A 15887-nucleotide genomic window follows, 5' to 3' on the forward strand; every position below is an offset into this window, starting at 1 on the left:
GCATTGTGCTTTCTATGTGAAAATTGATGAGAACTGCTTTACCTTGATTGATTTCAGTGACATTCTAGTCAACGTCTGGTCCTGTTCTTTTGAGCCGTCAGGAATCGGAATGAAATTGTGTGGGATTTTGACAGACAAGTTTGGCAACCCTATAATCCAAACACTTTACCCTGGCAAAATCATGTTGTACACTGAACAGTTTGGGGCTTACATCAGGAGAGACCTTGCCCTGTAGGCCCTGTTGAACTTTAGTATGTGAAGAAAATAAATCAAGTGTGTGTATTTCGGAGAAAACATTCAGAAATGTGTTATTCCCTGAGCATGAATGCCTAGAGAACTGCCTGAAGATTCAAAGAGCATGAATTCAAAGGATTCTAACAGCAAGAGTGATGTAGTTGGTTTATACGTGAATGAAATTGATATTAATTAAGACTACACTAATGTTAGACATTATACACTCACAGACAATATTAAGGTACAAGAATCTCTATTCATTGGTATTGATCCCATTATCCAATCGGCCAATCGGGTCTCAGCAATGCAATGTATTAAAGCATGCATTTAGAAATCAAGTTACTGTTAATGAGACATCGTAAGTTGATGTTCATATCATAAATCAGAATAGGAGAAAAATGTAAACCAAGTGACTTTGCACATGACACAATTGAAATACTATAGTATAGAATATATAGTAATACATTTACGAAAATGCTACATTTTTTTCCTCAACAGAGTTTTTAGACTGATGCTTTCCTTAGTCCTTAGTGTCCTATTAAACCAGTATTGATGTTTTCATTGATGGAGACTTTCAGGCACTTTTGTACATCAATCTGGATAAGGGCATCTGCCAAATGCTGTAAATGCAAATGTAAATGTTGGTGCTAGATGAGCTAGAGCTTTGTGACCGATCTTATCAGCAAGGAACCGGCGTGGTTGCAGGTTTTTCTTCCAATCAAGCAGGAGCCACACCTGATTCCAGACATATTATCAGCTTTCAGTAGAATTAGGTGTGGCTTCTACTTGTTCGGACTAAAAACCTGCAGCCACACCAGCCATTTACAGTAAAAGATTGGACACCCCTGGGCTAGTGTGCTTCAGAAACTATTGATCTCCTGGGATTTTCACACACACTCTAGAGTTTAGAGAGAATGGTTCAAAAACAAACAAAAAAACATCCAGTGAGCAGCAGGTCTGTAGGAGGAAATGCCTTGTTGATGAAAGATATCAGCGGTGAATGGCCAGACTGGATCGAGCTCAAATAAGGAACTCAAATAACCACTCTTTATAGCCGTGTTGAACAGAAAAGCATCTCAGTTTGCACAACATGCTGAACTTATATCAGTTTCCACTCCTGTCAGCCAAGAACAGAAATCTGCAGCTACACAAGCTGGAAAAAGATCATACACAATGTAGAAGCTATACACAATATAGCTTAATATAATTCTGAATACACTGGTATACTGACTTTAGTGTAGTAATAAAAAGTAACACAGATATGAGAATGATAATGTGGAATATATTTCAGACTCTAAAATGCTGTAAAATTAAGCAATTACAGTAAATAAGATGAAGGTCATGGCTTGAAGAGCATTGCTGATTAAAATAATTTTGCCTTCATAAACAAGTATAAGTGCTTGAGAATTGGTGGTTTTGCAGTCTCTTTATTTAAACCGGGAGTGCCAGACATGCATTTACAGCCTGCATATTTATAAAAATCTAGATTTTCTTTTATTGAGGGTAAAGTGTTAGAGTGTTAGTTAGTGTTAGAGCATGAGCTAAAGCCTGGTGTGTACAGACTGTACAGTTTTAGAAGGAAGGTTGCAGGAAGGGGCACAGAAGGAAGCACGGGGGTCAAGGATAATTAATACATTTTATATTTACACTGTACATTTATTCATTTGGCTGATGGTTTTAAAATGACTTACAACTGAGCAATGGCTTAAAGGTCTTGTACAATGACCCAATCATGGCGGATTTGAACACAGCCATTTGATCTGTAGAAGCCTTAAACTCTGAACCACAACAACTAGTTTAAACTAGCCCAAGTTTTTGTACTAGCATATAAAGTTAAAGGTGGAAACAAGAAGAATTTTTACCATTCTCACCCCTGCCAAAAACATCGATATCCTAATATGCATTGGTTTTTTTTTTTTTTTTTTTTTGGTATTTTCCTGTAAATTAAACCACTGCTCTAACCCCCTAATCATTTAACATTTTTATCTTTAGCCGCGTCCCATATGACGTACTATGCACTTATGCACTCTATTGTCTAGTTTATGAATTTTAGAAGTGTCTCAAATGGAACACTAAGGCGTTTTTTTCTGACTGAATGTATACGCTGCTTCCTAGTTGATGGCAGATGATGTCAAACGGATACAACGTGACTCCGCTAGCTTCAGCGGAATACAATGGATTATTAAAATGTTGAAAAACAAATCACACAGTGTGTTTGGACTAATTGAAATGGCATTTGTAAGATTTCTTTTCCACTGGGGTTGTAGTCATCTTGAAAAGATGTAACCCTGCCCCTCTTCCACTCCTTAAGCGAAACTGTGAGTGTTGAGTGCTTGGAGTGTCCAAAATTCCAGAAATTTTTTTTAACGGTTGTTTCATCCTGGTACTTAAAGTGCACTTTTTCTTGTTGGAATTCTAAGTGAGAAACACACTACTCACATTAATACAATACTACAAAAATGTCATAGAATAGTGCATAAGTATGCGATTTGGGATGGACATCATATTTAATTTAATTTACAGCTATATTTGAATTATGCAGGATGTATATATTTGAATATATTGGTCAATAGATAATAAATCAATTAGTTAACATGAAATTGAACCCTAAAACTCTTTCCTGCGTTTGAATGATGTTAATTATTCATTTTGTTTCAATAGGTGTCACATTAAAAGGCTCCATATTGGGTTTTCTTTGGTCTCCGGTTGATGGTGGTCAGATTCAGGTCAGATTCGGACAGAATGTTCTGATTTCAAATTTCATGGCCAGTAAGAGCTCTAATTAAAATGTCAGTGGAACATAACTGACAACCCATTAACCTATCAACTGCCACTTTCATTAAGGAGCACATGTGGTGGCCATTCAGATTGTGATGGGGGGGCAGTGCCACTCTAGGACCCCCTAGACATGTTCCTGATTGCAAAACAGCAAACCATGGTTACTTTTGTTTTTCGTTAAAAATGTTCTGCTGACTTTTAAAGATATCATATTGTGAACTCAGAGGGAAACCTTCCCCACAAAAACAAAAATAAGACTCTTCATGAAAACGCTGCATAACACGACAGCCTTCCTATCCAAATCCTCACAAGAGCACCACGACCAGTGGGGTTTCTTTTTCCACTTTGGTGTGTATATCATAGAATTAATGTTATGGGTCATTGTACAGATTCACAGCACTGCGCTGAAACGATCAAAGTAAAAAGGTTAGATGTCACGCCTCAGAGAGTCCGATCTTGCTTCCAGACTATTTAGTCTTTGAGTAACTGTTATTACTTTTAATTTTTTTTTCATTCCTTGTTTCAGGCCACATGTGCATTCTGCTGCATGTCTTAATACAAGACTGAACATCTGTCAGTGATGATGCTAATCATAGAAAATAAGAGCTGACAGCTCTGAGATTTTGGCTCCTGCTTATTCAATCATTTCAATAGGACTGCTTTTCAGCAAATCCTCAACAGATATAGAGGCAGCTAATGACTGTCCAATTTAATTCTCTTTGATTTTATTTCTAGCTTTATGATCTATTATATTCATTTAAATATGTTTTATTAAATCCTCTGATTGGAATAGGCGTAATGCTCAGACAAGTGTGGTTCGGACATGATGTGTGTTGCCGCCTCATGACCCTGAGCAGGATGATGAAGTAGCTGAAGATGAGTCATTATTTATATCTTGTATGAGATTGTTTATTTGAATTTACAGGTTTTCGAAGGTTGCATTATTCATTAATACGTTATCGTGTTATATCGAATCTGCTGTCAGGTTGAATTCCTTGTTAATTTTTCAGTTCTTTGTTGTTGATATGTAAGTCTCATCTGAAACAGAGACACCATGGGGCTTCTCTGATTACTGATAAATAAGTAAAAAACAATTTTTGTTTTTTTTAAAAGATTAGACTAAAAAGATGTTCCTAGATGAAAAAACACACTTGTCACTTCCCCTTATGTGTAATGTTTATATTTAGGTTTGAGAAAATCTGTGATGTCAGTAAAGTTTTGTTTTGCAGCTACAAAAAAAATGAACAAGGAAAAGGAAGCCAACTGGAACACCATATTTGTGATACTTAAAATAGCACTGTGGCGTCATTGATCATGCTCTAAATTTCATATCACTGGATTATCAATCCCTTTGGGGCAAAACGCAGCACAGGATACGACACAAAACAGGCACCATCTTGCACACACCCCAAAACCATACGCTTTGGTTGCAATTACTGAGACATGTGCATTCAATTACTAAATGAGGTGTTAATGTCAACCAAGCAGATTGGTTTCATATACAAATACAAGGCTCTTGTTTACTTTCGTCTGGTGCCTTCCTCCAGATAGAGCTGAGCCTCATTAAACTGAGTGACCGTTGATGGGTTTCAAAACACACTTTCGCACAGACTGCAGTGTTAGGTAGAGTTTATTTTAACCCTCAGTCTGGCCAGATGTGACAAGGGAATGAAATTCCCTGCTGAACTTTGAGTATCGCTAGTTTGGATTTCTTTCAACGGCTTGCCAGGGTGTCACTAGACCATTTCCGTTTGTCTTTATAGTAGCACAAAAATGTGATGAAAAGCAGACCTGTTTTGTGATACCTTGTTCACTGTATTACTTTATATCTTGATTCATTTTCATCTAAATTCCTAATGAGTGAGTTAGACAGGTTAACCTAGTAATATTCACATATTTATGAACGCTTATGCTCTGGCTGATTAATCATAACCAAACAGTGTGTCCTTTTCAGACATGGCAAAAATGTCTATTTTAGCCATAGCGATACAGCAGACATCTTAGAACTATACCTCTCTAATTTTACACATAAAGCAGCGATCAGACCAAATTAAAACAAAGGTTCACTGAAGGGGAATGGAAATAAAACGTATGTGCATGAAAGGTAGTAGTGGTGTCAACTTTATCTAGCTAAACAAACCAAACCTCTGAATTCAGGAGCAAAAGAAACCAAGATGGCAAGACTGGTTTCCTTGACAGGTAAAAAATAAAAAATCTAGACTTTAGGTGCTATATTATGAGCTGATCTGTCAGCCAACATATGCTGGGTATAATTCTGTTTCTTCTCTCTACCTGCTAGGATTTTTCCTTTTAGTAATGTTACCACCTCTGCAGTTGAGTCAGTTTGTGACTCACTTCATGAGGTTGTCAGGCTAGCTGGTAACTGGAGTTTATATATATTTATATTAAATAAATGCTTATTTTCTGGTTTCAGCATGTTCTTTCTGTAATAGCGGAAACCTAGGTATAATATTGTGATTGTAAAACTTCTTAAGACATACCTGTAACTTTATAGGTACATGAATGCTAGCAAAAATATTTCTATAATGTTAGTGTTCTTCAAAACTTGGGTAGTACTGGCAACTCCGTGTATATTACTGAGATGATGTGATGTTCAGGTATTCTAAGTAAGTGATATAAAATTGTTAATAAAAGTGTTACAAATGGCTGGACTTCAGTTGATACAGACAGTTTTGCTACAATGGCTTAGGGCTAAAGCTATTGTAGCTATAATACTATGATTGCCATGAACATTTCTGTTATAACTAGAATGAATTTCCTGGTTATCCTTTGAAGAGAAATGATTTATAATCACACTATTCAGTGTCGGACTGATGACGATTTGTTCATTTTGAATGGGTTCCTCTCAAGGTTTCTTCTTAATATCATCTCAGGGAGAGTCTCCTCTGGCTTGTTCATTATGAATACATTGAAAAATGTATAAATTTATTGCTTGTATATATTTCTGAAAAGCTGCTTCGTGACATTGTCCATGGTTAAAAGCTATACAAATAAAACTGAATTGAATTGAAATGAGTGCTCTTTGAAAATTAAAATATAATGGTAGAGTAAGGCGTCTTTCCTCAGGTTACTTTTTATGTATAAACAAATACTACAGCGCTGTTGCTTTCTTAATAGACAGCATGGCTCAGTGAACATGAATTGTTAAGTAGTGAATACTATAGGAGGGTCAAAACTATCATAATATACCATCATCCACATACCTGCTTATACTTTCCCTCTCTGTCTCTGTAGGTCTCAGATGCGCAGTGCTGTGTTGGCTGCCTCTAACCGCAGTGTGTCGAGTCTCGGTGAGGCCGATGGCGCCCCGTGTTTCGGGATTCGGCCCGGCCCGCCTCCTGGTTCTGCTGCTCCTAATGCCTGGAAAAATGTCTCATTGGGGTGTAGCGATGGCCACAGAGTCACTCTGCCACCGAGCTGAGCATCCATTTATCTCACACACAGGTAAAGCTCAGTTCCATACTCATACAGACAGTTAGCTTAAATACGGCTTCATCCTTGTTGAGTCCTTCACAATATAATGCTGAGAGAGGTCACATCAGATTCAGCTGACATATTATCATCCATGCAGTATGATTTTCCTTGTTTCCTTCTTTTCGAATTGATGAATTAGCTGAAATACCATATAAACAAATGGCTTTTGGATGAGCCAAAGAAGACAAGACAGTATCAACTCTCAATTATACAGAAAATATGGCTGGATTAGATTTCTGTTGTTTAATACTAAAAATGTATTGAATGTATTGAATAAATTTTACTGATCGTATTGATTTCTGTGAATTAACCCGAATCCCAAATCCCTTCCAGCAAAATTGGTTTCCATCCACAAAAATATTGTCTATAGATCGTTAAAGGGTTCTATTGGGCACTTCATATTCGGGCCACTTTCTGAAAGGTTGTATATAGAATGAATCAAAATATAGTTCTTTGTAGCATGTGGAAAGGTTCTGTATACCTTAGAACCTTATGGTTTCAATCATTTTCATAGATTTCATTTTTTTTTATTGTCGCTTTGTCCTAAAATATATAGATATGTTTCATATTACTGGCAGCTTAAATAACCACGCTAGAATTCCATTTTTAATTAATAAATATAATAGAGTAGCATTAGATAGATTTCAATGACTGTAATCATGACACAAATATCGCTAAAATAATTAAAAATCATTTTTAAAAATGCATCTAAATGACTAGTGCATAGTTGATGTAGTAAATATGCTATAAAAATATATTAGAAAAAGTATTATTGCTATGCAAATAAACACTAAAAGTAATTCTTGTCCTTATTTAAGTCCTTAAATGTATGAATTTTACATTAAAGCATTCACAAAAAAATTCACAGTAGTATTATAGATCAACATTAAATTCTGAATATGTACAAATTGACATTAAAACGTAAAGTTCAAATAACGTTCCTCATGGCAAACAATTTATATACAACAACAAGATTTAGCCCAAATAACTCTTTGTGCCAAAAGAGGTCTTTGTATTTCGCTATAGAACCATAAAAATAGTTATGTAACGTACTATCCATGGGGCACAGCGTAGTAAACCTTACAATCTACCTAGAGCCCTAGTTTTTGTTGTATTTTTACATTGTATGACAAAGCTGGCACTTTTCTTGTATTTTCCTTAAAGATGAAATAATTGGCAGACTTATTTTTTAGGTTGCACACTGCCATGAAATTGATTCAACAAGCAATCTTGTGTTTAATAATTCACCCCTTAATGCTAAATTTGATACACACGTTTAAAAACCATGCTAATCATCTGTTACTACCTGATTTCCTCTATCCAAACCAGTTCCCTTCCAGTTCTCCCCTGCCCAAACAAACCTCTCCGGGGTTCCAGGGTTCAAACCAGCGAAAAGCTGCGTATGCGAAAGCACCTTTAGAGACCGAACAGTGCTTGCAAACTTTGTCACTTAATTACGCTTCTCTCTCCCTCTCCATGAAATTATAGATTGTGTGATCGATGTGATTTTAAGAGTACTCAATAAGTAATCAAGCTGTTCAGAGCCAGAAGGCCTCCAGAGTGTTTAAAACAGGACAAGGTCACTTTCAAGGAAGTGGCTCTAAACGTACGGAGTGTGTGTTTGAACCTGTATTTATTTCACTAGACATGATTAGCTCTGAGGCACTGAGGTCTTGTTTCTCCACAGACCGAAAGAGACTGACAGAAGCAGATTATGGTTTAGTGCCCTTGCTAAAGGGCACAATATCTTGGGTTTTTTTGAGCGGCACCTTTCAGACTAGTCCTAAAAAGTACAAGGAGAGATTTGCACAGGCGTGAAGCTCAGCGTGTACACACACAGATGCACTTTAAATCACAGAAACCTGTCAGAAATGTGGAGCAAGCACAGTGTAAAAGGCAGACAGGAATGATTGTCCAAGATTACACACACAAACACACACACACACACACACACACAAACCCTGCGGAACATTCAAGCAAAGAAAAAAAGGAGCACATTATAATACAGCCTTCACTGTGTGGTTTTCCCAGTGTGTGTGCGAGTGTGTTTGTATTAATCCAAGAGTTCAGAAATATCATAACCGCACACCAACTCAGTGACAATAAAACCGATTCATCCACAAAGACAGCTTTATGCAGCCCCAGCATACACAAGCTCACCACATGGGTTAGAATTATTTTAACCCCATTATATTTCTTCTCGTGTATATTTTTCGGTTCGCTCCACCTAGACTAAAATAAGAGCTTTCTCACATTTTGCAGTCTCTGAGATTTTCATCTGGGAGCCAGATTATGCTCCAGTAAGAAGCTGTGTCTCAAATCATACGCTATGAACTACACTGTCACAGCCGACACTGTTTACATTTCGATTTAAAGCATTTAGAAGATGGCTTTATCCCAAGTGTACTTTGTAGTCTTTTTTTTTTTTTTTTTTTTTTACACCGCCTTAGTGTTTGTTTAAGTACTTAGTGAAGAGGATGATCCTCAATCTTTATATGAAGACATCTAGTGGCTCAGCTGTTCAAACAGCCAGGGATAACTTATATATGCATATACCAGGGTATAATGTGATGTCACATCAATATAAGGACAATATTTATTAATGAGTATATTTAGTCAGCAGCTATCAGTGACTATCAGATAGCTGGTGGAGCAGGATGTCAGTATTAATGACTTAGCCCTCAAACAAAACAAAACTTTAGAGGCTATCACACTTGTGTTGTAGAATATTATCGTGATTTTTTTAATAACCCCACAGTTATTGAGTGAGAGCAGCATACAGTCTTGGGCAGTTTTAGACACTAACTCTGTTTGAGGTTTAAACAGGCTTATTGACTGGCAAAATCTTCAACCTAAAATACATCTCAAATTCCACACAAAAGCCCTGAAACTACTACAGCAGATATGGGCATTAGAAATGTTTTCCTTTTTTTCTTGATTATTGCATGGGAAACAAGGTCAGCAAGGTGCAAGTGCTGATATTTCTGATATATACGGATATTAACCATTCCGTATCCCTCATTTTCCCTCTCACAGTCTTTGCAAGATATCCATATATGCAATATACAATATACACTAAGGTCTTTATTAGGAACTTTAGCAGTGCAAGATAGCAGCTTCACTTAATGCTCACATCAACCATTTTTAGAATTTGTTCTAATGGCTACTTACAGCAAACGTCGTTGCAAAGTGATTTCATGAACATGGCAGAGAGTTCAGTGTCATTCATTGGTCTTCCTAATCCCTAATGCTCTTCTAATGCTCTTAGTCCTGAAGTTAAGTGAGCATTGTTTCTATTCACATAGTATAGCAATTCTGTATTGTGTATTGTACATTGCATGTGAACAATATATGAAAGACGCACGCTATGTTATTTTTTGGTTTTGCACATCAGTACGTTTTAAATTCTGGTGCTGGTACCAATGAAAGCCATTGAGCTATGAAGTCATTCACGTTTTCCCATAAATTCAAATTTATTTTGACAATAATAAATTTGTTCAATCAGAGCATTGTGCTCAGAGAGTTTTCCAATGAAATGATGAAATCTTAACATCAACTTAATGTTGAGGGATATACGCAGACTTCTCAAAAGAACTGACAAATCACGTCAAGCTACCTCACATCGTTGATCCATGCTAGAACCCCCAAATTTCTGTAGAAACATTAACTTCTGTGCAGAGTAACATTATTTTGGCTCAGTGTGGGACTGTTAAAAAAATAAGAAACCTTGTAGTCAAGTACATCGTGCATGGTGTAATAATATACTGCATTATTCATCTCGTTCTCTCTGAAGCTGGGTGTTTTTTGGTTTTGACCTGCCTGCCAGTACTCCAGCCTCAGCTCTTATTTATGGCCATGGATTTTGGAAGAGGGACTGCAAATGTGGTCAGCAGTCTCTGGCTCTTATTTGTTACCCCACAGCTTTGGGTTCACCTAGTGATGAATTCTAATTTACAAATGAGTCAGTAAGATCAACTCAACTAATTGGTTTTGCATAGAAATTATAATTGCATTGTTTAGCCTTTGGTAAGATTTGACATTAATAGAAAAAAGTGCACACTACGAGTTTCATAGATAAATCTTTTTAATAGTTAATGCTAAAAAGCATTCGGGACACTATTTTAAGTTATTTTATTGGTTCAGTTAAATGCATAGTTAAAACAGCAGTAAATAACGCCTCGAAAACCCCCTCAAACCTACACAGGCTACATAATACATTTGTATCTTCAGTGTTTTTCAGTGTACATTAATAACAATGAAAATACAAATAAATCAGTGCAATAAAAAATGCAAAGATAATAAATCTGTGTATCGTATTACACTATGCAGCAATTCTTAAAAATCACTCTTGAGGATGGCTCAGAAATCGCTGATTCTGTATTTGAGAGAGCACAGCATGGAAGCTCATGTCCATCAACAGAGCCCTGCTTTGCAGCTCACTGACCTTCAGCTTTCTTTGGATCAAGTGTTCTCTACAGCACAGCTGATTATACTCCAAATGCACTGTACATGCACTGTGATTTTTTATGAGTGGCACTGTGAAAGAGAGCGTTACTGTATATGGTGGTTCAACTCCAGCTTCATTATCGCCTGTAAACAAATATGGAGTCCAGCTTCTATGAGCATTAATCCTTCCAAATGGGTTTGGATCGTGATATGCAACACAAGGAGCCAAATCTGCTTTATGAGACGACGCCAGCAAATATTTGACGTATTGATATTTTTTAAATTTATCGCTTTAACAGTCATATCAACAGTACGATTACACACATTAGTCATTGTAATTTCTATATATAGTTTTCATAGATTCTTCATTAACTTCTCCTTTTATCTCAATGATGACAAAGAGTGTTTTGGACAAAATATGTTCATAAGTGAGTTCTTTCAGTTTTTGCCTTGAAATTGGTATGAAAAGCAGATGTCCATTCAAGTTACCCGGCTTAAATGTCAAAAGTTAGGACAAAAATATAACACATACCTTATTTCTGACTTCTACTCTCAAGGTATAGTATCAGATTGTGTGAATGTATGAGATCTGTTAAAAAGCTATTTTCGACAAGGTCACTAAGATGCTAAACAGTGAGCTAGATTTATAAGAAATTTCATAAGGGAAACATTTTTCATGATAACTTATTGTTGTATAATGATTATCAATATAATGATGCATCAAAAATACATCAAAAAACTAGAATCCTGCATGTTATTTCCTATAATTAACAAAAAAAATGCAACCAACTAGCCAAACTCACAAACTGAGCATTATGAATTGAACTTCTGTGAGCTGTTTTTTTAATTAAAATATCTAGAACAACGTTTCCAACTGTGAGGCATATGTAGTATATTTTATGTTGTTGTAGTTGTTTGTTTGTTTTTATAGAAGGTGATAGTCTTGGGTGATAGTCATGTAGTCATGATTTAAACCTTTCTAGTGTATGTGGGAGAAAAGAAATTGTTGATTTGTATATCTAAACACTTGGAAAAGTTTATGTTCAAAATTCTATTTGCATATGTAAAAGTAAAACCATACTATTCGACCACTGTGCTCAATAGGTGCTTGTACTGATACTGGGCAACTCAGCCTTCCATAATTCCTAATTTAAAGGGTGGATTAAAAAAAGAAACGACAGAAATTCTGTTGTATGTGATCCAATTAGTAGGAATTAACAAACAAATTTCATTGTGTGCCTGTTAAAAGGTTACAACAGAAGAAGAGTAACTATGGTTGACCAGCGTACAAAAACTAGTACCCACTTGCAGTTAGATATGTGTTGATCAATTGATATTTATTGATATGATTGCTATTATAGACAATAAATTACTGTTATTACTCCCCTTTCCATGTATTTTAGCTTAATAGAGAACAGAAATTAAACAAAAGACATCACAATACACTAGATGTTGTTGTTGTTATTGTTCTTTCGGCTGTTCCACATGAACATTGCTGCTGGTACTTGGTTAGCGCGCCTGCCTCCCATGCCGGAGATCTGGGTTCGAGACCTGCTCGGAGTTGTATTTATTGTGAATTTCCTTTTGAATAAAGTATCTATCTATCTGATTTTGGCACAGGTTTTACGCCGGATGCCCGTCCTGATGCAACCCTCCCATTTATGAATTAAAATAAATATAACTCTTCAGTGACTGGGTTAGCGCCCTGCCCAGGAATCAAACCCAGGCCACGGCAAAGAGAGCACGGGATCCTGCCGCTGGACCACCAGGAGGATCCCAATACACTATAAGTAATAATAATGTATGATAGCAGTTTAAATTAATGCCTGTAGTTCTGTTGACCAATAGGACAATTTAATACTTTTACTGTAGTATTGTAATCCATTATTAGAGGTCCGGCAATTAAGACCATATGTAAATATAATCCATAATCTTATTGTAAATGTTATATTTATGTTCCGTAATGGTTTGGAAATGGTCTAAGGGTTAATGTTCGGTAATGTTCTACAAAACTAGAATTATGTAAACGTTATGACATGTAATATCATTACAACTAAAGGTTATTAGAACATTTATAAATGCTATATAAAAACATTCTCAGAAAAGAAGCAAAACATTTTACAGATTGAACCTTGAACCCTGAACAACAAACAGAACTAAACCTTTCTTCAAACCTGAAACTCCACAGGCCTGGGAGCGAGAATTAGTTATTTAAATTGGTTTGTTTTTTATCATTCAAAGCAGAAGACAAGGAGATTGGCAAGTCAAACCCTTAGTGCAAATCCAGCTCTGAGCTAAACTACCCAAAAACCTGCTTTCATTTCCCTGAGGGGGAATACACACACTTTCTTTGCCCATAAATTGGCTTGTAGCACTGAGGCTGTATTCTCTCTTGTGTGTAATTTGAACCGTCAAAAATCAATACAGATGTTGGGATGGCTGTGTCCAAAATCTGAGTCAGTCCCCAAGAGGTGCTCCTGTTTTTTTTCATGTACTACTGTATATCACTGTAAGCGATCATCATTATTGTTTTACAGATGGTGACTCAAATACTGCCGAGGCAACAGAAAATAGCACGTCAGTTCTATTTACTGTAATACAATCAGTATGAAATTTGTCTACTGTATCAGTCTACTAGATTTTGAAATGCTTGTATGTCCAGTTTCAGTGTCAGATGCTCAGAATTCATGCAAAGCCAGCACTTTTCTGGCCACACTCTGTACTTTTGTGTATAACACTGGTTCCCAGTGAGAACTAATTGAGCAGAGTAGTGCTGTGATCTTTTTGTAGTGACTAAATCGAGCACAGGTGAAGCAGTTAACGGCGAGTAAACAAGATAATCTCTGACGGATCATGGTTAAGATCGGTCAGTCAAATGGCAAGTTTCACATTTATATGCATAATGCATCTAAAAAGAAGAGGCCTGGCTTTCTGACACAAAGCAAAACCTCTGGCTAAATCTTTATCACATGTTGTTATATGAAGTTATAAGATGTTTGGCAATTTCTCTGTTAAACTTTCACAGAAATGTTTTAGGTTGTGAAACCATGGGACAAAGAAAAACAACATTCATTAACATGAGCACATTTTGGACACTGCAGGTTCCTAGTGCAGCATGTTTACTACATTCGTTTTTTTTTTTTTCTTTAGTAAATTTACATCTTGGTAATGGTCTCTGTGGTTCAAATGACTAATTTGTTTACATTTTGGGAAGAAAACAAGTACATTCATTGGAATATATTGCAGGCGGATGCAGCCGAAAGCAATAACTGTGGAAGTCTGAGGATTTGGTCAGAATTCCCTAAGGAAAGGGTGGAAGTGAGATTTAAATAAAGAGAAAAAAACACTCTAGTACTGTTGGTTCTGATGGACACTTCAGTCTGGCAATATTGTGAAATCATGTGTGCAGTGGTGTTGATATTCAAACTGCAGACAATCGACTTTGACCTCCATTCCACCTACTATATCTATAAAAGTGATAACGATCATATTCAGTAAGTGATATACAGCAGGGTTCTCTAATGGACTACATAATCTGCATCCAGCCAGTGTGCAACCTGCAACGTCTCTGCCTGAGATCCCGCATTAGATCTCTGCTTTTAGATGCAGTGTTGAACGTTCAGTTGCACCAGCAAGTCACTATGTACACCACAAAACTAATAACAGGGGTAAACTGTAAACGTGGTGTCTGTCATGCTGAATTTCATCCAGCATCTGTGAAAAATCAATAAAGTCAATGGGACATCTGAGTGCGTCTCTCAGAACACTCTCAAATCTGTGTGTTACTGCAAAACAATAAAATGGTGCTTCTCTTTTCATCTACTACATGACTAGAAGTAGTCATTTTTTCAATTTCACAGATGACGGCTCAAAGTCTGTAGAGACAACACAGACCACAGCCTCGAATTTTGTCTACTATAATACTATCAGTATGATATATGTCTGCTATAGTCATATACTCAAAGGCATTTTAGCGGAAAGGGCAGTTTTGACTAGACATAGATTATGTAGTCCGTTGAGTAATACACAGCTATGTATCTACACGCTGTCTAATGTTAGACCTCTACTGTTCTCTGAGGATCGATCTTTTTAACAGGAGTGTTACAATGTTCTGCAAAATATCAGTATCCGGCATTTTGATAGACTGTTCATTCTGGGCTTTTGGGTTTTTCATTTCCTTCAACAGAGCCCAGTGAAAACCTCTTGACATGTCTGTTTCATTTAAAAATAAACTGAGGCCTTCATATGACTTTCATATGGCTTCTGTTTTTTCTACCATTCCTGTTCACACTTACAGTAATTTCTGTTTGAACCTGTATATAATGTTTTCTGAACCTTCTTCTATTGCTTTTATTAAAAAAAAAAAATTGCTATTGTATTTTTTGTACTATAGATTACCAATGAACAAAGCTAAATGGATTCTTTTATGGCATCCTAAAAATAAATCCATTTGTCTTTTTAAGTGCCTAATGAATGAATGAATAAATGAATGAATGAATGAATACATTTCTAGCTAAGTGTTCTTAAATGAGCTTTACTGAACTTTATTGGAAATATACTGGATGTCTTTACTCCAACTACAATATTCCTCACGAAACATCTACAGTTAAATTTCTCTATTTCTCTGCACGGACACTTACTAATAAAATTCTTTTAAATAAAGTGTTTAATTTTTCCATTTAGTTTCTGTTTTGAATCATGAATTAAATGAGGCTAAGGCTAAAGAAATTAGCAGTTTCATGGTGTCTGGTCAAACATCATGATAACATAATACTGAAAATGTTTTCTAAAACTAAACCTTCTTGAGTGCTGGATTTTCTAACCAAGCCAGGCTTTTCTTTTCTTTTCTATATATATATTCCTGTTTAATGAGAACCTTAGCCACATACAAGCCCTGGTATGAAAGTAGAACTTTATTATTTATGTTAGGAAAT

The 15887-nt window shown here is 36.2% G+C and overlaps 1 protein-coding gene across 1 annotated transcript in view; it reads left to right on the forward strand.

The window, feature by feature from the left end:
- The window catches only part of sema5a (sema domain, seven thrombospondin repeats (type 1 and type 1-like), transmembrane domain (TM) and short cytoplasmic domain, (semaphorin) 5A), a 209116-nt gene that overhangs the window by 41806 nt on the left and 151423 nt on the right, over nucleotides 1–15887 (forward strand). The window contains exon 2 of the mRNA XM_058376783.1: nucleotides 6268–6477. Within this exon, the coding sequence (XP_058232766.1) occupies nucleotides 6333–6477 (145 nt within the window). The 5' untranslated portion in view covers nucleotides 6268–6332. The remainder of the gene's footprint in view (nucleotides 1–6267; nucleotides 6478–15887) is intronic.

This window comes from Hemibagrus wyckioides, linkage group LG23 (genome assembly GCF_019097595.1).
Source record: "Hemibagrus wyckioides isolate EC202008001 linkage group LG23, SWU_Hwy_1.0, whole genome shotgun sequence".
In the NCBI taxonomy this organism is placed as follows: domain Eukaryota; kingdom Metazoa; phylum Chordata; class Actinopteri; order Siluriformes; family Bagridae; genus Hemibagrus; species Hemibagrus wyckioides.